The sequence below is a fragment of the Cheilinus undulatus genome, linkage group 5 (assembly GCF_018320785.1).
Source record: "Cheilinus undulatus linkage group 5, ASM1832078v1, whole genome shotgun sequence".
Lineage (NCBI taxonomy): Eukaryota > Metazoa > Chordata > Actinopteri > Labriformes > Labridae > Cheilinus > Cheilinus undulatus.
Window position 1 is genome coordinate 52,903,657 of NC_054869.1, and position 26,728 is coordinate 52,930,384.

The 26,728-nt window shown below is 38.9% G+C and overlaps 2 protein-coding genes across 2 annotated transcripts in view; both read right to left on the reverse strand.

Moving 5' to 3' along the window:
* Positions 1-1,567: 1,567 nt before the first annotated feature.
* On the reverse strand, positions 1,568-15,030 carry tor2a (torsin family 2, member A). Its single transcript, XM_041787742.1, has 5 exons — positions 14,864-15,030; positions 12,159-12,424; positions 11,789-11,964; positions 11,535-11,662; positions 1,568-6,964 (listed from the first exon to the last, which is right to left on the reverse strand). The coding sequence occupies exons 1-5, from the start codon at positions 14,982-14,984 to the stop codon at positions 6,720-6,722; spliced, it is 936 nt and encodes a 311-aa protein (XP_041643676.1). The 5' UTR covers positions 14,985-15,030; the 3' UTR covers positions 1,568-6,719.
* Positions 15,031-19,716: 4,686 nt separating this feature from the next.
* The window catches only part of sh2d3cb (SH2 domain containing 3Cb), a 76,069-nt gene continuing 69,057 nt past the window's right edge, over positions 19,717-26,728 (reverse strand). Inside the window, exons 7-12 of the mRNA XM_041786667.1 lie at positions 24,698-25,158; positions 24,179-24,294; positions 23,879-24,050; positions 20,867-20,978; positions 20,571-20,777; positions 19,717-20,410 (exon numbers count right to left, since the gene is read on the reverse strand). Coding sequence (XP_041642601.1) covers positions 20,241-20,410; positions 20,571-20,777; positions 20,867-20,978; positions 23,879-24,050; positions 24,179-24,294; positions 24,698-25,158 — 1,238 coding nt within the window. The 3' untranslated portion in view covers positions 19,717-20,240. The remainder of the gene's footprint in view (positions 20,411-20,570; positions 20,778-20,866; positions 20,979-23,878; positions 24,051-24,178; positions 24,295-24,697; positions 25,159-26,728) is intronic.

A 26,728-nucleotide genomic window follows, 5' to 3' on the forward strand; every position in this document is an offset into this window, starting at 1 on the left:
GTCCAGGTCTTCTGGGCCAACATCAGAGCCTGACCTCATAAATGCTCTACAGAATGAACGGACACACATTCCCACAGAAACACTCCAGAATGTTGTGGGAAGTCTTCCAGGAAGAGTGGAGGCTGTTTGAGCTGCAAAGGGGGGCCAACATGTCCTTACAGTCCCTGCTGGTGGAATGGTCAGGCAGCCAAATACTTTTGTCCATATAGGGCAGGGGTGTCAAACCCAATCCCAGCAGGGGCTGGATTCTGACATTGGGTCCAACCTGAGGGCCTAACAGGGTCCTTCAACCATAAAATGTCAACCTTATTTTCACCAGAAATTGGTGGTGGAGGGGGCGATGAAAAAGTCAAACTTATTGGTTCAAAAGGTAAAAACATGACACTTTAAGTCAAAATAATGTATTTAAAAGGCAAATGTATAGATAGAAAGTTGAAACCATGACTTTTAACGGTAAAAATATGAGATAAAAGTCAAAATCACAAGTTTAAAAGGTCAAATTACTTTTAAAGGTCAAAATAAGATATAAAAGTCAATGTTAGGAGTTGAAAATGTCAAAATGTGAGAAAAAAAAGTCAAAATCATGAATTTAAAATGTCAAATATGAGATAAAATTAAAAAGCATGAGTTTTGAAAGTCAAAATATTGCTCAAAATTTAAAATTGTTGATCTGAAAGGGTGAAATATTAGAGAAAAAGTCAAAATTATGAGATGAAAAGGTCAAAATACAAGATAAAACTAAAAATCACGAGTTTTAATGGTCAAATTGTGAGATAAAAAAAAGTATGAGTTTAAAAGAGCAAACTTTTACTTGAAATTTAAAATTGTGATTCTAAAAGGTCAAAATATAAGACAAAAAGTTAAAACCATAACTTTGAGCCATATTTGTGTTACAACATTAAAAATATGAAATGAAAACAAATTTCTTTCCCGCATTCCTGAATTTTGATCAAATAATTTCTCCTCTTTAGTATTTAGAATTTTTATGACTCAACAACGATATGATGAATAATCAAAGTTGACTTCATATTTTTATACTGGAAGAAATCTGCAGACCTCATACTGGTGGGCCAGTTCTACTAAAAACATCACATGATCTGGTGGGCCGGGTATAACTGCACTACGGGCCGGATTTGGCCCCCAGGCCTTAAGTTTGACAGCCCTGATATAGGGTTAAGGTTTTGCTCTCTAAATTAATAACCATGCAAAAAGCAAAAACTACATCATGAACTGGGAAAACGCCAGGGCTATTAGTTCAGAGATCAACAAGTAAAACTGATGGATTCTGAAGCCGGCCCACAGACTATGAACCGGGACTAGGGGTTAACATGTTACCCCACAGCTGGGATTCTGTCCTCAAGAAGCTGCCTGCCAATCAACACTGGACGACCAAACCTGCAGAAGATCTGATGAATAAAGTATTTAAGATTACCAGCTGGTATCTGAATGACTGAAGGAGATTTAAATCCATGTGGATGCACTGTGTGACTAACATGTGATGGTGTGTTTATTGGACTTTTCATTGAATAAGTGTGAAAGAGGACAGAACAACAGTTCAGTTGTTGCATTAAAGTTTATTTTTCATTACACTGTAGTACCAGAAGCTGCGTTTGGCTTTAGAACAAGCTTCAGTCACCAACATCCAGGTGTTTTTATTGGCTGAAAATGAACACTGGAGTTTGTCACATGACTCACAGAAGACGCCCCAACACGATGGCCACTTAGTAAAATTTTAAGCCTTTAAAGGGAGATTACGTAACAAACCATGGCAGGCTAAGAAGTCTGATTAACAGCAGTAATACTCAGGCTGCTGAGCCGATGAAGGCAGCGGTATCTATCTATATATGTGAAAAAAGAGCAGTATTTAAATGGACTTTTTTGGAAGTTTGCATCATAAATCATGGTTAGACTGGCTATACACAACACACAAAATTAAGCACTGTTTAACTCATTTTCTTAAACATTTTTGGCTATATGCTGACATTTGATGGGACAGCTGAAGAAAGACAGGAAATATGAGGAGAGAGAGCCGGGGATGACATGCACCAGCAGCACCAGGATCAGGATTTAAAGGTGGGACCAGTGCTTTGGGGACTGTAGCCTCTACGTATGAGTGCATGTGCTGCTGATTTTCAATGTTACAATTCTCCAAATGCACACACTAGACCAGTGGTTCTCAAATGGTGAGCCTTGGGAATTTGTCTTACTATTACTACAACTATGCAACAACTAAAGATACTATAACCCATGTCCTTACTGCATGAGAGGGTCAGACATTGTATTGCATCATGCAGCATTGCATGCTCACTGTCTATCTGTTAAATCTGCAGTTCTCTGCCCTGTAAAATGACTGTTTTCCACATGTAAAGATATGACATCTCATGCTTTTACTTAAAAAGTGGAGAAGTAAAGGTGTGGTGCCTTGTATTGAGTAGCCTTTATATGGCTGTGAGCCACATAGTTTTGTCTCCATGTTAGTATCAGACCCTAAAATTTCATAAATGGATATGGAGAATATCCATGCATCACAATCTCCACGACGAGTTTCAGGAGTGAGACAAGTGGGTGAAAATGAAGAATATCTCTTGGTAGGACACTCCTGGTGACTTGTCATCCTCTGTGCTGCCTCTTTCCTTGTTATCTGTCCATCTCAGTGTGAGCGACAGAGAAGAAAATAGGAACAGAGTGACTGGAGATAAACCTCGGATTACTGAGCAGCATTGCACTCTGTGGCTCACAGGCTGCCAGGATACTAAGAAAGAAAACGCTGTAATCAAACTGATTTTGGAGTTGGCGCTCGCTCACGTTGCATGCAGTTGGGACGTTGCGACACATGTAACAGAGACTATTTTGCAAGGACATGAATATGGTGTGCCTTGAGACTTTAGCTTAGTTTTTGATGTGCCTCAGGGAAAAGTTTGAGAACCACTGCACTAGATGATTCATCCGGACCATGAGATCACACACACGCTGTTTGTAGTAACGACTTCACAACCCACACTTGATGAAACAGGACTTCTGAAGAAAAACAAACATGGAGGATGATTCATGAGGTCAGCTGTATGTCAGTGACCACACATTAGCCTGGAGGGCAAAAGCTGACGACAGTAGCAGCTACTATTGGCTGCTATGTCCAGCAGCAGCACTGGGCCATTTTTCCCCCACTCCTCATGATGATGCATCTTTACTTCACCAGAAAAACAGATGTTAATTTAAAGTTTTAGTCCTGCTCCTCAATTTAAATCAGTAAAACCAGAGAAACCTAGTCAGAACTCAGCTTCAGTGACGTTTACATACCATGAAATTTTCATATCTGCCATAAGATATTTCATTATTTCAGTTAATATCTGCAGATCCTGACATCATGCCAATGCTATTGTGCATCCTTGACTTATGTGGACAAATAATCTGTTGCAACAAACCCCAAATCAGTGCAAAGTCAGTCTTGTGTGCAGCCATCCTAACTGTGTTCATGTGTCACATTGAAATGCAATGATTTCCTCAGTCTTATAACAGTCTGACTGCTGCAGATCTTCATATCTGTAAAGAACAAATCCTGTTTCAAAATCACTGATCAGCTGTAAGCTTCAGCATTATTCTGAATGCAAATATGAATTTTGGCAAAGTAAAACCTGACTTCATCACACTGCCTTCATAACTTCTCCATTTTTCCTGATAACACATCAGGTCCATTAATGCTCCAGTAAAGTGCACTTAGACTGTGTTAAACACACAGGAAATACTTTTACAGTACAATTATACTTAAAAAAGCAAAATACAACATTGGTCTTTACAGGATTCAGTCATGTAAGGGGTTAAAAAGCACCGAGCTGCAGGTGAACTCTTACTTGCATCATCTGTTTGTGGCAAAATTAAGCCTTTACTGCCCCCTGGTGGCAGAGCTGAGGATGAACGCCTGGTTTCATCTTCAGTTGCACGGCAGCAAAGAAGAAATACATTCAAGAAAACTTCGGCTTCCTCTTAAATAAACATGGCACTCTGCAGACAAGATGATGATGAAGTTTGAGCATCAGTGAAAACTGTGCCATCTTTTCTGTTATAAGCAGACATGGGGATAAAAACCGGCATTTAGGCCCCAAAAAAACACAACCCTGTTAAAAATTCTGCTTTTCTGAGCTCATAAAAAGCAGCATCAGGAGATTATTCATCTTCCTCTGAGGCTGCTGCCTCACATTACAATATTAAGACTTAAAAATCAAACTGATGTATCTTTAATCAGACATTCACCCAAGTCCAATAAAAACGTACCCTCTTCTTCCAGAGTCATCTGATCGATTATCAAACCTTCCGTTGAGCTTACATGGGATTTTGGTAAGACGGCATGTTGAAATGATAAATAAATCTTAAAGGGAATCCCGAATACATAAAGACATACTGTCCTTACTGATTTAACATTAGTGTCTTTTGTAAGTTAAGAAATAAAATCCATTAGATAACCACATTTTAAGACCAACCTAAAAAACAAATACACATGTAGATTTGTGGTTGTTCTCACATCTGTCTGACTGTACTCAGCTAAATTAACTTTACAGTAATGTCTTCCTAGCAGAGCTCAACACTGCCCCCTCTCTTTTGATGGCTGTGGTTCAAGAAGGAAATTTTGCCATTCAAATCCAATATTTATGTTTTTTCAAAATCCTTGCATCATCATTTTTAACCTGGGGACCAAGTTAACAAGAACACTTGAAACTGAGGATGCAACAATACCAGCTTTTAGAAATAGAGATAAACTCATTTTCATTATTATTTTGCAATAATTTCTGAAACTGTATCTAAAAAAAAATCACATTTCTATTTTTAAATAATCAAATTTTAAAAGTAAATCTGATCTTAAATAAGGCCTGAGAAAACCCTGTCATTAGTAATTTTTACCCATTTTAAGTGAAATAACGATTCTAACATGTCTGATTCAGTTCTATTGATCAGTGAATGACAGCAGTTAACTCCTTTGTTACAGTGCTGAAGTCTCCATGTTCCTGGTGGTAGGTTCATTGATTCTCAACTGGTGGGTCAGGACCCAAAAGTGGGCCGTGAAAGTGTGCCTGGAAAAATATGTGCAAAAAAAAACCTGTGATGTGCTTTTATTTTGAAGGACATGTGTCAACCTCTTTGTTTCACTGCATCTTTTGTTCCATTTCTAATCAATACTGCATCATTTCTCCATTAAAAGCATTTAGATATGACTGCAAAACATGGGGACTTTGGATTGCAATTTGCCTTTAAGGATATGGTGGCGGGTCCTGATGCCAGACCAGTTGAGGACCACCGGGTTAGTGTTTCTGTTTATCTACTTACAATGTTTGTATACTTCAAACAGGAGGAAGAGAGTTCGCTGTCTTACTTCCTGTAGAAAACTGAAAGTGGACAACATGAAACTTTACTGCTGTTTTGTAAAGGTTAGTGATGATACCACTGATTGGGAGTGAAACATTTATTCACTCCTGACCAACTCGATGTTTCTTTGACTAACTTTTCCCTGAGGTAAAAGCCCTGAGTAACAGCCTGCATCTAGCCCTGGATGGTGTTTACATACTAAAGCTCAGTGTTAATTTCAGGAGATATTTTTAATTTTAGTCTTAAGATCCTTGCACGCCAGATGTGTTGTTAATTTCATGAAAATAACTGGCACAAAGGTACTTTCATTCAAGCATGCACTTGCAAGCTTTCACATAATTCTGCTGTGGAATTACACGTGTGTTCTCTGCACTCTGCCAAACATGGGATCCCGGAAATGACGAATGCACGATAACTTGATGACATTTTAGTCTTTTTTCCGTTAGACTTTTAGTCATTAGAGGTCTATTATTAGCCAATCTTGTATTTCCCATGGGAAAAGATGGTCGACAAAAGGAACATTGTTTCTGTCACTTCCTGGACAATAAAGGTAATCTATCAGCATTCGGCTCAACCAATCAGAGATGTCTCTGTGACTCTCCAGGATTGTGGGTACAGTAGTTAATTTGTCTGGAACTATGAATAAACCACATTTTTCTTAAAATGCGGTTCACCTCATACACATATTTGAAGTCTACAGGAGCAGACGCCATCGTTTCACACTCACGTAGCTCTACCTGGGATATTTCAGACTAATAATAAAACCCTCTATGGAGAAAATGAATAGGAGTTTTACTTCTAGAACCACACTGTTGAGCTCTTCTCTAAAACTGCACTGGGGCTAAAATTAAAAGTGACATAAGAGGAAGAACAAATCAATCTGACATCAGTGATTCCTCAACCATTCCTTTGGAGAGGCAGTCTGGCAGACACATAAAACGCACTGATGTTAATTCAGTAAGGAAATATGCTGGTTTCCCTTTAAACTCTGATGAGGTTTTCACCTTCATGGATGTAGAGTAACTGCTGCTGAAGTAAGAAACCATCATGTACCACCTCCATAGTTCAAAGGTAAAAGGTAGGACTAGTTTGAGGTAGAGCTCTCGATAAAGTTCAGGGACTAAACTCTCCTGGACTTTTACTTCGACGACTGCCATGCCTTCAGGGAAACTCGTCTCATAACTGCCTGAATTCTGAGTATTGTGAGTCCTCGACTCCACATCCAGGAAGACCAGCCTGCCCTGGAGTCGGCTCTGACCTCTGCATGTGAGAAACTGATCCACACTCCGAGATCTGTTTCTTTGCACCTCAGGAAAACTTCTTCCCTTTCAGTCCTTAAAAAATAAAATCTTTCCTTCCTCAGCTCACAGGAAGAGGTTTATTTTGGCGGGGATGGCCTTACAGCCTGTGGAGGAGAAGTACTGACCCTGGACAGGGCTGTAGACGATGTCGCCTCCTACAGCCTCCACCACCTCACTGCGGTCACAGATGCCACGCTGGCAGAGCTGGGAGCGGGCGCAGCGCTCCACGTGTCGCCGGGTCAGCGGGAGGAAGGGAACAAAGCGTGTGATCAGCTTCTTCTCGATGACACTGGAGTGGAAGAAACCGCCTGGAGAGGAAATCACAGCTGTTTACTTCATGAAAACCATTAAAGATGACTTTTATCTCTGTGAGCCTCAGAGTAAGATAACTCCAACAGTATTCACCAGTTATTCATATTCAAATGAAGTGATCAGATAGCCCAGTATTTATGTAGTGCCCTGTGTACAGCAGCCCAGGCTCAAGTCCAGCCTCTGGCTCCTTTCCTGCACATCTCTCCCCACTCTCTCATCCCTCTTCCTGACTCTATCCACTGACCACCTAAAAATAATAAAAGCATGAAAGCCCACCATGTTCCAAATTATTATGCAAATGACATTTTCTCAGATTTTCCTAAATAGTCGATGCAAATGACAGCCAGTATAATTTTAGAGGATAATTCAGATCTTACTGAACAAACTTCACAGTGATAACTTCTTTTTCCCAAAAATAGAAAAACTCAAAATGCACTGTTCCACATTATTAAGCACAACAGAATTTCAAAACATTTTACTGGTTGTAAAGAACTGCAAATGGCCAATGTTGAGTTTGCAATATTAGGAGAGCATATTTACTGAAATCAAAGGTATTTCAATCACTTCAATCATACCTTCAGGGACCCTTAAGGGGCCTACCTGCTCTCTCCCTATCATTCCAGCCCAAAACATGACTCCGCCCCCTCCTTGCTGACGTCGCAGCCTCATTGGGACATGGTGGCCATCCACCAACCATCCACTACTCCTCCATCTGGACCATCCAGGGTGGCACTCATCAGTCAACAAGACTGTTTGAAAATGAGTATTCATGTATTTCTGGGCCCACTGCAACATTTCTGCTTGTGAGCATTGGTTAGGGGGGGCTGAATAGTAGGTTTATACACGACTGCAAGCCTCTGGAGGATCCTACACCTTGAGTTTGGTGGGACTCCAGAGGCACCGGCAGCTTCAAATACCTGTTTGCAGCTTTGTAAAGGCATTTTAGAAGCTGCTCTCTTAATCCCATGAATTTGTCCATCAGAAACCTTCCTCATTATGTCTTTATCTGCACGAACCCGTCTGTGCTCTGAATCAGACACAAATTTCTTCACAGTACGATGATCACGCTTAAGTTTTTGTGAAATATCTAATATTTTCATACCTTATCCAAGATATTGCACTAGTTGATGCTTTTCAGCAGCAGGCATCCTTTTTCTTTCCCATATTGCTGAAACCTGTGGCCTGCTTAATAATGTGGAACGTCCTTCTTAAGTAGTTTTCCTTAAATTGGGCTCACCTGGCAAACTAATGATCACAGGTGTCTGAGATTGATTTCAGTGATCCAAAGAGCCCTGAGACACAAAACCATCCATGAGTTTAACTGAAAAATAAAAAATTGAATGTTTATGACACTAACATCCAATTTGCATAATGGAATGCGGTGTATAAATCCTTACAAAATAAGGAAATCTATCTGCTGAGAGCAAAGATGCTGGATAGCTTTGTGTTTCTTCCAATGTCAGAAAGTTGGAGGCTGGAAATTAACATAGTGCAAAAACAATGCAGCCAGTCTTCATCTTGACATGACCATTCAACAGACTATTTAGCAGTTAGCACTACCTGCTAGGCTCACTACACTGGACCGGTTTGTGTCTTCACATGTAGCACTGAAAACACTGTAAATTCCAAATCCTTCAGATTTTCTAAACACACTCAGGAGATCATGAGAAGCACTTTAGGCTTTCTTTAAAAAAAAAAAAAACTTGAGCAGCTCTTTATGTCTAGGACAGGGGTGTCAAACTCAAGGCCCGGGGGGCCAAATCCGGCCCATAGTACAGTTAAATCCGGCTGGCAGCATCATATATTTTAATTAGAACTGGCCTGCAGGTCTGAGGTCTGCAGCTTTCCTCCAGTATAGAAATGAGAATTTAACCTTAAAAGATTCAAAATATCTTACAAGTCAAAAAAAGTGAAAATGTAAAGAGTAAAAATAATGAGATAGAAAACGAGGAATGAGGGAGAGAAATTAATTGGTGTTTTCATTTAATATTTTCAATTTGCATCTCAAAATTCTGACTTAAACTTAGCATTTTGACTTTTTATCTCATATTGTGAACTTTCAGATTCCAATTTTGAATTTTCAAGATCATGATTTCAAATTCAATCTCATATTTTGCACTTTTAAAGTCCTAACTTTAACTTTTAATTTTGACTTTTTAAACTCACAATTTAGAAATTCATCTCATATTCTGACCTTTTAGATTCACATTCTTGAATTTCAAATTATATCTTGACCTTTTACACCCATAATTTTGTTTTTATCTCATATTTTGATCTTTTCAACTCCTAATTTTGATTTGTAATCCCATATTTCAACATTTTAAACTCATGATTTTGTATTTTATCTCATATTTTGACCTTTAAACTTAAGATTTTTACTTTCTATCTCATATATTGCCTTTTGAAAACATTATTTTGACTTCTGATTTTGTGTTTTGACCTTTTTCACTAATATTTTGACTTTTTGTCTCAGATTTTGAGCCTTTAAACTTATCATTTTGACTTTTTTTTTTAATCTCAAAATCATTTATCATCAGTTTTTCTCCCCCTTAATGAATTACCTGTGAGAATAAGGTTTACAGTTTATGGTTAAATGTTTACCCTGTTGGGCCCTCAGGCTAGACCTAAATTAAGATTTCAGCCCCTGCTGTGGTGAGTTTGACACCCCTGGTCTAAGAGATCGTCACAAGAGATCACACCCTGATAACGAAGGCTTCAGGCAGCTGCTTAGTGAGCACGAGTCACGCTGTTTAATCCCCAATCGTCATTTCATTCCTAAAACTGCAGTTGGCATCCTCAGATCAAATGAGTCATAGATAAGGGCAGAGTTACTCAACCCCGCTCAACCGAAGAGCCAAATTGTTGAAAAAAAACGTTCACAAGAGCCACAATCTAAGTGGTGAGAAGTGGCAAAAATTGGAAAAAGTGTCATCAAAAGTGAGTTAAACATGGTTAAAATGGTGAAAAAGTGGCAATAATGGGTTAAAGTGGCATAAAAAGTGAGGTAAACGCTGTTAAAATGGTAATAAAGTGGTGAAAAAGTGGCAAAAATTGGAAAAAGTGGCATCAAAAGTGAGGTAAACGTGGTTAAAATGGCAAAAAAGTGGCAAAAATGGGTTAAAGTGGCATTAAATGTGAGGTAAATATGGTTAAAATGGTGAAAATGTGGCAAAAATGGGTTAAAGTGTCATATAAAGTGAGGTAAACGTTGTTAAAATGGTCATGAAGTGGTGAAAAGTGGCAAAAATGGGTTAAAGTGGCATCAAAAGTGAGGTAAATTTGGTTAAAATGGTGAAAATGTGGCAAAAATGGGTTAAAGTGGCATTAAAAGTGAGGTAAACGTCGTTAAAATGGTCATAAAGTAGTGAAAAAGTGGCAAAAATGGGTTAAAGTGGCATTAAATGTGAGGTAAATATGGTTAAAATGGTGAAAATGTGGCAAAAATGGGTTAAAGTGTCATATAAAGTGAGGTAAACGTTGTTAAAATGGTCATGAAGTGGTGAAAAGTGGCAAAAATGGGTTAAAGTGGCATTAAAAGTGAGGTAAATTTGGTTAAAATGGTGAAAATGTGGCAAAAATGGGTTAAAGTGGCATTAAAAGTGAGGTAAATGTGGTCAAAATGGTCAAAAAGTGGTGAAAAAGTGGCTAAATGGTTTGTATTGAGGTTTAAAAGTGAGTTAGACATGGTTAAAATGGTCAAACGTTGCAAAAAATGGGTGAAAAGGAGCAATATAGGCATAAAATGGCCAAACTGGGTTTAAAGTGGCAAAAAAGTGGAGAAAAAGTAGAAAGGGGGAGTAAATTGGAAAATTGGGTTTTAAGTGACAAGAAAAATGAGTCACAGCTGGCAAAAATGGTCCAAAAGCGGCAAAATCTTGCGAAAAATTAGTGAAAAGTGACTAAAATGGGCAAAAAGCAACAAAGAGTGGCAAAAATAGGGGCAAAAATAGGAAAAGGTGGCATTTTGTAGCAAAACACAGTTTAAATGGGTGAAAAGTGGCAAAAAATGTTGAAAAGGGCTAAGAAGACAGATAAAGTGAAAAAAAAAAGAGAAAAAGGGAACAAAGAGATTAAAGTGGCAAAAAAATGGTCAAAAAGTGGCAGAAGCAAGTGCCAACAAGGGCCTAAAGCAGCAAAAGTTGATCAAAAGTAGCAAAAAAAGGAAAAAAATAACAAATAAGGGCAATGGAAATTTACAGACAAATAATTAATGTTGACAATTAAAGCCTCCTGTGTAACTGTGGGAAACAAACTGATTAATGTGACTTGCAATGGTTAATTTTTTAGGTCAAAGTTTCCCTTTTTTATGGTCTTCGAGGGAATAATATTTGGAATTTAGACATAAAAGAGCCGCAATTCATCACAAAAGAGCCACATGTGGCTCCAGAGCCACGCGTTGAGTATCACTGGATTAGAGAATACTGATCTTTGAATCTTACCCTAAAGATGTTGACACATCGAAAGAAAGGTCAAAGGGATCACTTTCAAACATGCGATATCAACCAAATAATGAAGAATCTAAAACTCAACATTCTGATGTGTAGGGGATTAACTTCAGATGCCTACTTGTGTTGTTGTTGTAAACCGACTGTGCGATGGCGTCCTGCAGGTCAGCTGATCTGATCTCCTCTCTGTCTCGTCCTGCCTGACGGTTCTCTAGAGTTACTCTGTTAATCACCTCCTCTCCTGCAGTGCTGCAGAAAGAAGAGACACAATCAGCTTTACAAATCAGCTTCAGCAGGGCGAATTCCAAACTGCATGGATCCTCCCTGCACACAGCCCAACATGCATCTATATTCTGAGAATTATGGCGTTTTTACCTGATAAAGACGTAGATGGCCTTACGATAGTTGGTGCGAAACACAACATGAGAGGGACCCAGAAAAGGCTCCAAGATGTCAACGACACCCGGAGGCATCTTCTCCATCTCGTCAAAAATGAAGACGGAGCGAGCGCACTCCGTCAGGTTCCCCTGCACCCAGCTCTTCAGCTCCTCCTGCAGGAAGGAGGAGGGAAATACAGTCCTTACAGCAGCTCCAAACACTGGTAATTCGCTTTATTCAACCCTTGATTCGGGAGATCTGAAAATCTAACATTCTGAAAAATCTAAGCATCTCATTAACTATGAGAACACAAGCGCTCTGTTCCTTGTGATGTGATTAAACAAAGGTAAACATTTCCCAGGCTCACCCTGTACTCGTTGACCCGCTCAGGTAAAGGGAAGTGCAGCGTGGGGACAAACTGGTGGACGTACGGGCTGCCCATGGCCGAGCCGTACAGATGATTTCCCAGCATGGAGCTGACAAGCGTCTTTCCCGTCCCTGAGGAGCCATGGAAGGACAGCACCAGCGGCCGATCTGGGCTTTTATTCTGAAGGAACTTCGCCACCTCCTCTGACACGATGTCTGCAACCAGATGCTGACCGTAAAGATTCTTATAGAGATCCCATTCCAGATCTGGATGTAGAGAGAGGGATTACAACAAAAACTTCAGCTGAATCAGGTCTACAAGTCCTCAGTAAAGCTCCACGTACTTATTTATCTATTAGGTGGAAATTTTAACCTCATAATGGCAAATATTCACTGGATATATAGGCTAATATTTATCGTCTGTCAGTATCTGCATTTATTTTTTTAATCTGATACTGATAATCAACTTTTGGGTCTTACATCTATTGATACCGACATTATGTTGATATTATCATCCATCACAGAAAAACTTGTCCTCTCAAATACCAGAAATACCCTAGCTTCCCTTCCTCTGTCTTTCAGAAAACGTGTGCTGAAACAAGCCGTTCTCAGATTTTCCCTCATGATGTCATGTGGGGAGTTAGCCCCGCCCCGGGTTCGGTTGGCCCTCCCCGCTTGAAAGAAAGTTCCGCCCTTTCCGCCCTCTCCTGAACCTCCTCTCAGTTACCAGCTGAATTGCTGGTTAGCTCAGTGGGTTACCCTGCTGGCCTTAGTCTGGGAGATTGATGGTTTGAATCCCAGTCAGGTCCTTAACTTTGGATAAAAGCATCGGTAACATTATAACATCAGCAGGGGTGAGTATTGGCAAGAATTTGGGCATACGATACGTATCGTGATACACTTTTTTTTTTTTACTTTTACCAATTTTTTGCCACTTTTATCCCATTTCTTCCCATTCTCACCCCTTTTTCTCCCCATTTTCACCCATGTAAGCTACCTTTTGTTGTTAAATACCACTTTCTTCCTTGTTTGTTTCCATTTCAGCCATTTTTTTGTGGCGAATTTATACCATTTTTACCATTTTTTTGCTACTTTTTGCCCCATTAAGCATCCTTTTGCCATTAAATACCACTTTTTTCCTACTTTTTGCTAATCTTTGACACTTTTTTAACTTTTACAAAATTTTGCCACTTTTATCCCATTTCTGCTATTTTCCACATTTTTTCTCCCTATTTTCACCCATTTAAGCTACCTTCTGTCTTTAAAAACCCCTTTCTTCCTCAGCTGTGCCCATTTAAGCCACTTGTTTTTGGCAATTTTATACCATTTTTTGCCACTTTCGCCCATTAAAGCTACCTTTTCCATTAAATACTGCTTGTTTCCTCTTTTTTGCCAATTCTTTTTGCCCCTTTATTCAATTTTTGCCCTTTTTCACCACTTTTCACCCATTAAAGCTACCTTTTGCCACAAAATACCACCTTTTTCCTATTTTCTGCCATTTTTTGCCACTCTTAACTGCTTTTTGCTGTTTAAGTCACTTTTCACTCATTTTTTGACCATTTTTTGCCATCTGTAACTTATTGTTTTTGTCACTTCTCACCCATTTTTGCTGCTTAAGATAAGATATTCATTTATTAGTCCCACAAGGGGAAAATCCAAATTCCTTTCCTTCCTTCCTTTCTGACCCTTTTTCCACATTTTCCTCCCTTTCACCCATTTTAGTTACTTTTTGACCATTTTTGCCTCCTTTAACTTATTGTTATTGCTACTTCAAGCTTTTTCTGCCACTTTTCACCACTTAGATTGTGGTTCTTTCAAAAGTATTTTGCAATAATTCGGCTCTTTGGTTGAGTAACACTGATTTAAAGGGTTGAATTAAACATTTATACAGTAATTTAGAGGTGATTTCAAAATACTATACACCATGTATAGCAGTATAGCCAGGAATTTTGCTTAATGAGTTTTAGACCAAGCTGTAACTGTACTTGATTTTGTCTGTATTGACAAGATTAATGCAACAATGAATTTACTTAGGGCATGTCAGTGTTTTTGTAGTGTCATATTAAAACTATGTTTGTTAGGTATCTCTGAGATTACAGTTAAAACTTATTTCATAGACAGATAGAAAATCTGACGGAAATGATGTGTTCATAAAATTTCCTGTTTCAGAGCTACATGGTAGTAAGTCATTTTATTCTTATTTGTTTGCTTCATATAAAGCGACAAGATGAGAGTCAGTCTCTTTCAAAACTGCATCAAAACTCCAGACAGAAGCTTCCTCGATGTGAGCAAGATCCTGAAACAGAACTACATCAGACAGCACTGCCAGTTTGGTGAAAGGCTCTAAATAAAATCACTGATTTCCACACTGGCTGTTTTCATGTTCACCACCCGCATTTTCTGCACAATCAGTCTCAGTTTAGATCTTTAAACTGATCAATCACCTCTACTGTAATTTATCATCCATTAGTGTTTGTGTTTATCAGCAGAGGACTTCCTCTTTGGCTAGCTAGCATATTAGCCAACAGACGGCTGTTATTCAGAGGGTCTGTATTTCCTTCATTTCCAAGTTAGCTGCACACGAACATAACGTGTTGAATAGGTCTACTTTATCAGTTATAGGATAAACAGATTACCTGTAAATACATTTTTAGCCCACTTAGCATGCTAACAAGCAGCAGCTAGCTTAGACACACGTCCACTCACCTCTGATGTTTGGTTTGAAGTCGCAGTCGCAGCTCTCTGAAATGGTGCAGTAAAGTTTCTGAAAAACGCCACAAACGGAGTTACACAAGAATAAAAACAACACAGACAGGATGGCCAACATTTTGGCTGCCTGCTGGCAGAGTGAAAAGCCACAGAACCTTCTTCTACAGCTAGCCGGTCAGTTTTGTAGTTTTCTTACCTTGAGGACGTCAGCCACGGAGACGGAACGAAGTTAAAGAGAAGACTACATTTCCCATGAAGCACCTCGACTATGGGGCGTTGTGTATGGACACGTTGGAGGGTCACAGTTCAGAAAGAAGAACGGTTCCCAAAGCATCTTGAAAATGCTTATTTTGAATATTTTATTTTTTTTATGTCCGTAAATTTTTAAGAATAAATGTATTTTAATGTATAACTGAGGTTTTAATGCCAGCATTATGTGAACGATCCATTTAAACATGCAACTAAATGCAGTTTGAACCCGTCGCAGTTTGATTATTTTGCTTTTTTGAAAAAAAAAAAAATTGGAGTAATTTTAGAGATTGTCATTCAGAGATACTTTAAAAAGAAAGAAAATCTGTGCTGCTTTAAAACCTTAAAACGATTATTTCTACAGCAGGGGGCGCTATTTATGTGAACATCGTCCTTCACAATTCCACTGTGTCTTGTATTTTTTATGATAAACCTCCCCGATGCTGCCTAAAAGTTAAATTTCATTAAGGTGGGGTTTGCTTCGTTGGCCTTCTAAAAAAGAACCTCGATCTCAATGGGTTTTATCTGGTTAAATAAAGGTTAAACAAAATAAATAAATTATTCTTTTCTTTAAATTTTGGGGACGTTTGGTGATAAATATGATACACACTACTTCAGAGACAAATTTCCAGTCAAATCTTTCACCAGCTCTATTACACTTTAAACTGCATATTTCCAACCTCTTTATATGAAGATTATTTATATATCTGCTGAAATATAACAGGGGTATGAAATGTTGATATTTCAGGTTAAGAGGTACAAAAATACCACATTGTTTCTGTCTTTTGGTTGTCTTTTCTAACTCCAGAGATTTTCTTTTGTACTTTTTGAATGAGAATCATGATACAAAAAATTTTGAAGGAATTCAAGCCATATACTAATCCTTTATATCAGTGTTACTCAACCCTGCTCAACCAGAGAGCCTAACTGTTTAAAAAAAATACTATTGCAAGAGCCACAACCTAAGCAGGTTAAAGTGGCAATAAAAACAAGTTAAAGCTGGCAAAAAGGTCGAAAAGCGGCATAAAAGTGACTAAAATAGGTGATTGGGGGTAAATTGGCATAAATTAGGGAAAAGTGACAAAAATGGGGAGAAAAGGGGACAGAAATGGGTGAGACGAGACAAAAAAACGACATTACAGGTGGCAAAAACGTAGCAAAAAATGAGTGAAAAGAGACTAAAATAGGCAAAAAGCTGCAAAGAGTGGCAAAAATGGCAAAAGGCAACTTAAATGGGCAAAAAAATGTAAAAAGGGAAAAACTGCATCTAGCAAAAAGCAGAATAAAAGTGGCAAAAATTGATTAAAAATGGCAATAAAGGGAAAAGGGGGGGCAAAAAATGGTAAATAACGGCAATGGAATACACAGACAAAAAATAAAGGTTGATAATCAAGTTTGAAAATAGGAGCCTTCTCTATAAGTGTGGGAAAGAAACTGTTCAATGTGACATGCAATGAACAATTTCTTAGGATCAAAGTTTCTGTTTTAAGGTTTTCTGGGGGAATAAAATTTTAAATCAAGACATAAAAGAGCAACAAATCATCATCAAAGAGCCACATGTGGCTCCAGAGCCACACGCTGAGTATCACTGATTTATATTTTTCATGATGTTACCAGTCCATATAATATTATTAAACTTAGAAGTTTGTGTCATGAATTTCACTCATTGGTAAAACTTGGCAAAATGATATACGAGGTCAAACTGAGTACATGTGTTTTTATATGTTATGAATGTTTTTGAACATGAAAAGCCTGTTTAAGGTCATGTCACAACATCTCAATAGATATAAACACATATAGGCTGAAAGATCTCCAACACATCACGGAGCAATCTAAGGAGATTCAAGAACAGATGAGAAACAAAGTCACTGACATCTATCAGTCTGAAAGGGTTACAAAAACATTTCTGAGGCTTTGGGACTCCAGCCAACCACGCTGAGAGCCATTATCCACAAATGGAGAAAACTGTGAACAGTGGTGAACCTTCCCAGGAGTGGCCAGCCTACCAACATGACTCCAAGAGAACATGGACCACTCATCCAGGAGGTCCCAGAAAAACCCAGAACAACATCCAAAGACCTGTAGGACTCACTGACTCAGTTAAGGTCAGAGTTCAGGACTCAACAATCAGAAAGAGACTGGGCAACAATGGTATCATGGAAGAGTTCCAAGGTCAAAACCACTGCTGAGCAAAAAGAACACAAAGGCTCGTCTCACATTTGACTAAAAACATCCTGATGATCCCCGAGACTTCTGGGAAAATATTCTGAGGACTGATGAGACAGAAGAACATCAGACCAACAGTCAAACATGGTGGTGGTAGTGTGATGGTCTTGACCGGGACCTGGACCACTAGAGCCATGAATTCTGCTTTCTAGCAGAAAATCCTGAGGAAGAATGTTCAATCATCAGTTCATGACCTCAAGCTGAAGCACACTTGGGTTATGGAGCAAGACCATGATCCCAAACACACCAGCAAGTCCACCTCTGAATGGACTAAAGACTAGTTGAAGGTCCTGGAGTGGTCTAGTCAAAATCTGGACTTAGATCTGACTGAGATGCTGTGGCATGACCTTAATCAGGCCATTCATGCTGGGAAACCCTCCAATGTGGCTGGAGGAAAACAATTCTGCAAAGAAGAATGGGACAACATTCCTCCACAGCGATGAGAAAGACTCACTAACAGTTATCACAAACATCAAGGATGGACAGTTATTAGGGTTAGGGGCGAAGACTTTTCCTCATGGGACCAGGTAGGTCTGGACTGGGGAGGTGGAGCATGAGCTGTGTCAGGCAGTCAACATGACTTTGATCAAATAAACCAACATGACATTGAGGTAAACATGTTTATTCACATTTCAGATAAATATTAGACATTAATACTGTAAGGTAAGGAATACAAATACACTTTATAAGCTCATAAAATTAGGCTCATTTCACTCTCAGTTCAACCAGTACACTAAATTTCCCATAAAGGCAATAACAGATTAATTATGTATGGTATCATGAAAGCCTGTACCTATTTAAATTGGAGGAAAACAGTCTGTTAAAGGAAGCAAAGAAGAATAAACATGAATAAAATCTTGATCTGAGAGTAAACTGATCCCAAAGTTGAACACAGCTCCAGTAATCTCATTAAATATTCACATCATATTAGAGCATCCTACTGATTACCTCCTGATGACAGACATAATACAAACATCATTGCAGTTATTCTGTTATTAGGTTGTGCAAACATGGAGTACAGATGGTGCGGTCGGTGATAGAGGAAGGTCCAGCCCTCAGACAGAAACACAAGCATTTACAGTGAGATAGCAGAGCGAGGCACAGCGTCAGCTCTGTTTATTATTATTATCATCCAAACTCTCCTCAGGATACCTCTAAGATAAAAACGTTCCATATTAAAGCCAGGCAGGCGCTGGCACAGTACCGCTTATTTACACTAATGTCCCATCTTCACAGTTGGCTTCATTCTGAGATACTACAGTAGGAAATAGAAGCACATGTAATTAAGGGTTTATATTTAATCCTACATGTACAGAATTTGGGTCTGATGCATGTAATGTGAACTGGCTCTGTTATCAGACTTTTACTTTGGCAGTTTAAACAACAATGGAGGCAGTGCGCTTTTTCAAATGTATGTTTTCAGGTACCTAAAAATACAGTTATATTACAACCAAGCAGTGAAAAATACAACTAAAGCAGGGGTGTCAAACTCAAGGCCTGGGGTGCAGTTAAACCCGGCCCACCAGATCATATATTTTTATTATAACTGGCCCACCAGTATGAGGTCTGCAGATTTACTCCAGTATAAAAATGTAAACTTAACCTTGATGATTTATAATATTCTTGTAGAGTCATAAAAATTAGAAAAAGTAAATAGTAAAAAATAATTCGATAAAATGTCAGGAACGTAGGACAAATTTGTTTTCTCTATATTTTCAATTTTGCATCTCACAGTTGTGACTAAAAGTTACGGTTTTGACTTTTATTTCATATTGTGACCTTTACATCTTGTAACTGTTACTTTTATCTCTTATTTTTTCATTTTAGATTCATAATTTTAAAATTTTAATCCTATTTGACCTTTTAAAGTCATGCTTTGACTTTTTTCAACTCCTCACTTTGACTTTTATCTAGTTTCTTACCTTTACATTTATTTCATATTTTGACTTTTAAATTTATGAATTTGAAATTTAATCTCATATTTTGACATTATAAACTCACGATTTCGGTGTTCATCTCATATTTTGATTGTCAAAAACTGTGATTTTGAATTTTTCCTCAGTTTTGCTGACATTTCAACTCCTAAATTTGACTTTTATCTCTTTTTTTACTTTTAAAACTCATGATTTTGAATTTAATTTAATATTTTGACTTTTAAAACTCATGAATTTGAAATTAAATTTCATATTTTGACTTTTAAAACTCATGATTTTGACTTTATCTCATATTTTGACTGTTAAAGTCATGGTTTCAGTATTCTATCTCATATTTTGCCTTTAAAAACATTATGTTGACTTTAAATGTCATGTTTTATCTTTAAATCTTACAGGTTTGACTTTTTATCTCAGGTTTTGAGTTTTTAACTTATCATGTCGACCTTTTAATCTCAAAATCATTTAGGTTGACACTCAATGGTTAAATATTGACCCTGGTAGGCCCTCAGGTTAGACCCAAATTCAGAATCCGGCCCCTGCTGTGGTTGAGTTTGACACCCCTGAACTAAAGGATGCTGTTTTAAGCTGTATTGATGGTTGTGTAAACATGGCCTTAGATATAAAAATCCAAATGAAAAATTAAGCTGAATATCTGACAGGTTCTTTGAGTTTTTGTCCTTAAAGTGGCTGCACTCATCATCTGCATCTACAGAATCTCCCATAATCTTTAAGTCTTTTATAGAACTTATCAACCTGCTGATGATGGACCAGAAACGAGCTTCAGAAACCAGTAAAGGTGCCGCAGTCCACTCCACAGTTTTTGGTTTAGATTCGTCTCTACATGGCTCAGCCGCCTCTCCCTTTTTAAAATCTGACGTCAGATGGCCGACTGACTAGTGGCCATCAAACTGTCTGGTGTAGGATTAAGATCCTGGGTAAACACAGTCATAAAAGCGATTCTGAGGTCAGCGCAGTCTGACAGGAGGCTCCAGCTTGTTGGACAGGGCTGTCAGCACCTGGTCAAACTTGGCGTACCGCCGAGCCTGGCTCTCCTCGGCTCCCCTGCTCCCCCACAGCAGCCTCATCTGGAAGTCAGTGAGGAAGAGCTCCATGACCTCCGGCTGCTCCTGGAAACCTGCAACACCAGCATCACAGCACAGGCATTTGCAATGTGCAATAATCTACAATTATCATTGTTGATTATTGGGAGAGTTTAGCAGAGAGTTCCACATTGTGCAGACACACAGAAAGATGCAGAAGAAGAAAATCCTGAGGAAACACCGCCCCTCTCTTACCCTGTAGTTTACTCTCAGCGTTGGTGCCGTAGATTCCCGCAAGCTGAGCGATCGTCCTCGCCGCCCCCAGGTGGAACATCACCACGTCCACCCCGACTTCCACCGTCTCCCACGGCTCTGTCCCCTCGCCCACCGCCACGCTCTTCTCCAGCAGAGACAGGAGGGGGAGGACGTGGGGGAAGGTGGTGCTGGGGAGTTGGCAGCTCTCTGTTGGACGGATGCACAAGCAGGTTTGTTAGAAAGTTTAAAAGAACTGGTGAATGTTATCTTCATGCACAGTCACCAGTATCACTAACCTCTCCCGTCATTCAGACTCTTCATGAACGGTCTCAGAGTTTTGTCATAGAGAATAGCGCCCTCTGTGTGCCGCTGCCTTAACGTAGTCCAGGTCTGTTCCAGACGGGACACCTGAGGGACCAAAAACACCTCCATTAACCCCCAGAAATCCCAGTAACCATTAAACTGCAGATACTTTTAACCTCCTAAGACCCTGTGTATATGAGGACATTGCATTCTGGCTTTCCTACAACAGTAAAAATTAATACTATTAGAATTTTTGAGAAAACTATTCAGACTGTCCATTAAAATTTAAGTAAATCCCTCAAATACTGGGAGACTTTACTATGAAACTTTCAGGACTTTTCCTTGATATTTTTTGGATTATATGTGGGAAATTTTCAAGAATTTATAGAAATTTTGGTATGTTATTGTATAAAAGAGAGTTTCATTAGAATTTTTAGTATGAGCATGAAAAAGTTATGATTTTTTAAAATATTTTGGGGATGTTTTTTTAATTTTAAGTAACTTTGTGTTAATTTGGGAAAAGTATCTGTGATTTTTTGGAAATTTTATTGGTTGGAAAAATGCATCAGAATTTTAGGTATGCTCATGGAAATTTATCTTCTATTTTGGGAACTGATTGGGAATCAGATTGTGGGGTACCCTTTGGAATTTTCTTTCATTTTTTAATGTAACCTTAGGGGATATATTTATATGTTTTGGGTAATTATTTGAAATTTTTTCCAGGAATTTAAATAGGATTTTTTAAAGGATTTTTAAATTAAAAATTCAGGCAATATGATAAAGTTTCACTGAAATTTTTGAAGAAAGTTTGGGGTACTTTTTGTGGGTAACTTTAAAAAAGTATTTAAGACTTTTTTCATAGAAAATTCATAGAAATTTCATAGAAAACATTTCAGTTAGTTTCTTTAAAATTTTAGGGAAATTGTGTTGATATCAGATTTCATTTTTGGTCAAAATTAATTCCTGTTCAAAGACAAGGCTGATATTTTAAACTTATTTAAACTTATTTTTCATGTCATCAGCCATTAGAGCATAATTCAAATGTTTTTGAACAAACTTCATAATGATAAGCGTTATTTAAAAAAAAAAACAACTCAAAATGCACTGTTCCACATTATTAAGCACGACAGAGTTTTAAAAGATTTTATAGGTTGTAAAGAACTGAAAATGGCCAATGTTGAGTTTGCAGTATTAGGAGGTCATATTTACTGAAATCAAAGCTATTTCAATCAAAAACATCTTAACAGGCCAAGTTCTATGTTAACATAGGAGCCCTTCTCTGATATCACCTTCACTATTCTTGCATCCATTGAACTTGTGAGTTTTTGGAGAGTTTCTGCTAGAATTTTTTTTGCAGGATGTCAGAATATCCTCCCAGAGCTGCTGTTTTGATGTGAACTGCCTCCCACCCTCATAGATCTTTAGCTTGAGGATGCTCCAAAGGTTCTCAGTAGGGTTGAGGTCAGGGGAGGATGGGGGCCACACCATGAGTTTCTCTCCTTTTATGCCCAAAGCAGCCAATGACACAGAGGGATTCTTTGCAGCATGAGATGGTGCATTGTCATGCATAAAGATCATTTTGCTACAGAAGGCACGGTTCTTCTTTTTGTACCATGGAAGAAAGTGGTCAGTCAGAAACTCTAGATACTTTGCCGAGGTCATTTTCACACCTTCAAGGACCCTAAAGGGGCCTACCAGCTCTCCTCATGAATCTGGCCTAGAACATGACTCCGCCCCCTCCTTGCTGACGTCAGAGCGCCGTTGGGACATGATGGCCATCCACCAACCATCCACTACTCCTCCATCTAGAACATCCAGGGTTGCACGGCACTCATCAGTCAACAAGACTGTTTGAAAATGAGTCTTCATGTATTTCTGGGCCCACTGCAACCATTTCTGCTTGTGAGCATTGGTTAGGGGGGGCTGAATAGTAGGTTTATACACGACTGCAAGCCTCTAGAGGATCCTACACCTTGAGGTTGGTGGGACTCCAGAGGCTCCAGCAGCTTCAAATACCTGTTTGTTGCTTTGTAATGGCATTTTAGCATCTGCTCTCTTAATCTGATGAATTTGTCTGTCAGAAACCTTCCTCATTATGTCTTTATCTGCATGAACCCATCTGTGCTCTGAATCAGACACTAATTTCTTCTATGTTAACATGGAACTTGGCCTGTTAAGATGTTTTTGATTGAAATAGCTTTGATTTCAGTAAATGTGACCTCCTAAAGCTGCAAATTCAACAAATGACCATTTCCAGTTCTTTACAACCTATAAAATCTTTTAAAATTCGGTTTTGCATAATAATGTGGAACAGTGCATTTTGAGGTTTTTATTTTCTAAAAAAATAATGGTTATCATTATGAAGTTTGTTCAAAAACATTTGAATTATGCTCTAACGGCTGATGACTTGAAAAATATTCTTTCATTTGCATTAATATTTAGGAAAATAAGAGAAAAATGTCATTTGCATAATAATGTGGAAAGCGGTGTAATTCCAAACAGTCTCAGGAGGTTAAAGAATTAAAGGGATGATCTTTGAAATATGAACTTTGAAATTGAGCTCGAAAATAAAATACAACAAAGCAGAGGGATCATTTCTCTACAGGAGCTTAGCTTATCGTGTTTCACCTTTACCATAAAGAACAGGGCACAGTCATTTCCTGTTTATCTATCTTTTAACTTCTATTGCACCAATCAAAGACAATAAAGCCATGGTGCATGATGTTTCAGTGAGTCAAGGTTGAGATGAGTTCATTCTGCTCCTAATCTCCACCAGAGATTATAACAAGTTAGGTTCTACAGGACCAGATTAACTCAGGTCATCGAGGACTAATGAGAGTACTGATGTTTACCAGTCTTTATTATTGCACTCTCTTTATATTTATCCCAAAGTCACATTTGATTCAAGAGTGACGCAGGTCCAAGCTGAAACTCAACTCTTGATCTCTGGTCTCCTAAAAATGGCCCCTAAAAACCAAAACTCCCCTCAGGTGATGTTTATTTACCTGCGGCAGCTCCAAAGCTCTCATGACAGCAGCGAAGCCGAACATATTTCCCATGGTGCTCTTCAGCTCGGCAGCGATCTGGATGATTTTGTGCAGGAGGCCGGCTCGCTCCTCCGTTGACCCGGTGCAGCCCAAAATGTCCACAGCCAACATGGTGGCCATGGTGTGGAACCTGCAGGAGGCAGGAATCGTTATCACAGTGGATGTATGAATAACTCATGCTCTCAGAACTTTAAGATGTGCTCTAAAATAATAACACCATAGTTTTTCTGGTGCTGCACCAAACTCCTTCTTCCTCACCTCTCCAGCAGGTCGAGCCTCAGCTGCTGACCGTGCGGCAATGTAAGCAGCTCCATCCCTGAGGTAACTCCCATCATCCTTTTCACCTCGTCAGTCACTTCCAGAATTCTGGCCACCTGTGACACACAGACGAATGATGATTGGTTTAATCCTGGTTATATGTCTCTGCATTTGATCGTGTATTACACACCGTCTGTTCACGCTATGTGGAGTTTTTGTAGCTCTGGTAAGTTTAAACTTAGCTGCCCTGAAAGTTCTAGTGTTTCAGCATGTATGTGTTGAAAAAGCTCATCTTAATTTCCCCTAAGAGTCTTTATCCCAGGATACAGCCGGCTGAAGAGCTGCGTGTCTGAATGAAAGTTGTTTGTCATAGAAGTTGAGCTGAGCTGCTGTTTGGCACGCTGTGGCTCAGAAACCAAGAGGCTGAACTCCTTCAGAGCCGATTATGGTGGTAAGTCTTTGAAGGCTCGCTAAATTCAGCAACCTAAATTCATCGTTAATAGTGGCGTTATATAATACCGTGCAGTCAGCCTTGGTGATGTGTTTGGCTGCCGTCCTGGGGTCGACCTCAGCCAACAGCTCCTTCACCCTCCGCAGGATGGAGACCTCCAGAGGCTTGTTGTCTTTGGGCATCAGCTGGGACCGGTACTGGCTGGGTTTGAAAGCTGAGACGTTCTCCACCACGGGTGAGAAGTACACGCTCCCATCCTCCACCCTCGGAGGGTCGATGGGCGCCGACCCCTCCTCCACCCGCAGCCTCTCCACGTAGCTCTGAGGGCCGGGGTACAGCTCCGTGTAGCAGCTCCCATCAGAGGATGGGGAGTCCTCGTTCAGAGGAGGCTGGTCTCTGTCGCTGAGCGGCCTGTGGAGGGTGCTGTTAGGAGAGGGCAGGGCTCGGATGGCGTCTAAGCGCCTGGAAATGGACGGGGAGGAAGCCACGCTGCCTGCACGGCTACTGCAGGGACTTCTGGACAGAGGCGCTGGAGAAGAAGACAAGGACAAAGAGGAATAAATTAAAGATTAAATTGTCCCTGAAGAGTTCCTTAAATATCCCGATGCATTTGCCCCTAAGGACAAAAATTGTCCACTTTGGAAAAACTGCTGTAAATATATATATATATATTACTTTTTTCCACTTTAAAAGATTCAGTCATTTAAAACTACTTCAGCTTGAAATATACTTATCAAATATTAAAGATATTTTTGTGATTTTAACCCTTTTAAGGCCAGTATGTTAAAAAAAACTTCACAATGTTTTAAATTAAAAAATAATGATAATTATTTCAAGGAGTATTTGATTATTATTATTGTTCGGTCCTGAGATGGGTCAGTAATTGGCAATAACATTGATTTTGATGTATTGTTATTTTTTTATTTTTTATTTATTTTTTTTTATTTTTTTGCAATGTCAGATTAAAAAAAAACTTACACTCTGGTCCTAATGATCAAAAGTGTCCTATTCTAAAATCAGCTATAAAATAATATATTTAATATTTTTTTCCACAGAACAAAAAAAAAAAAAAACAGTGGTTTTCAATGGGACATTTTGGTCCTTAGGAACAAATGTGTCACCTTTTGTGTAGCTTAGAAATTTTAGGATAATTGAAGGAAATGAGACCACAATTCTAACAAAAAAATATTCAACACTGTCTAAATGGCTTGAAAATATAAATCTGAATGGCACCAAATGTCCCTACAGGATCTCATCAGGGTTAGAGACGGAGCTCAACTGGACTGCCAACTTTTTTTAAAGTGACTTCAAAATCCCTCAGTGCATTCTTCAATAACTAAGTGCACAAGTTTTGAGAAGGCAGAAATGTTTATCAGTTCATCTTGAGGCAGATTTGACATTTGTGCAAAGTTTGAAGAAAATCTCTCAAAGTTTCAGACATCCAGGCGGTAAACCCAAAAACACGATGCCTGTGGGTCTCCAGCTATCACCGAAGCTCTGAGGCATAAGAAAGATCTCTTTCTTAATAAGATAACTCCTAAAAACTCAAGTTTTTACAAAATTATCACTGACCTAAAAAAAAAAGCTCATTCCTTTCCTAAAACAGGACGGTGGTTTTGAATCATTAGTGCAGACTTTGGTGAATATTAGTCAAACAGGAGGAAGTAGTGTGCTAATTGGAGCTAATCTGGCTCTAATCAGAAGCAGATTAATACATGTTTAATGCTCCGGTGAGTAACTGGGGCAGCACGGTGGTGTTTGGTGAACGAAAATATTCATGTTTGTGAGTTTTAACAGCTTTTGGACAACAATGGAGCTCTATGACTGAGAGGGAGATTTACCCAGCTGCTCTGTTTGTTAGAAACTCTGAGGTCTTACATAAAAGTTTGACTTCTCCTCTGCATGACGCTGGATTTCTGTGTTCTTACTGAGTTAAAGCCTAAATAAATGAGCATTTCAAGGCTGATTGTCCTTTACCGACCGGTTCTTATTTACTGTTTCAGCGACTCTCGTTTGTTTGAATGTGTTATCAGTAAAGAACACACTGGCAGTGAGCAGGGTTGTGGGGTTTGTGCCAGTTTGCATGTGTACTCTGTACA

Excerpts from the sequence above, each read along its gene's own strand:
- tor2a (XM_041787742.1), bottom strand. The coding sequence starts at position 14,984 with ATGTTGGCCATCCTGTCTGTGTTGTTTTTATTCTTGTGTAACTCCGTT. Across the intron at positions 11,965-12,158 it reads AGCGGGTCAACGAGTACAGG|GAGGAGCTGAAGAGCTGGGT; the intron begins GTGAGCCTGGGA and ends TCCTTCCTGCAG. Across the intron at positions 11,663-11,788 it reads GCCATCTACGTCTTTATCAG|CACTGCAGGAGAGGAGGTGA; the intron begins GTAAAAACGCCA and ends TTCTTTCTGCAG.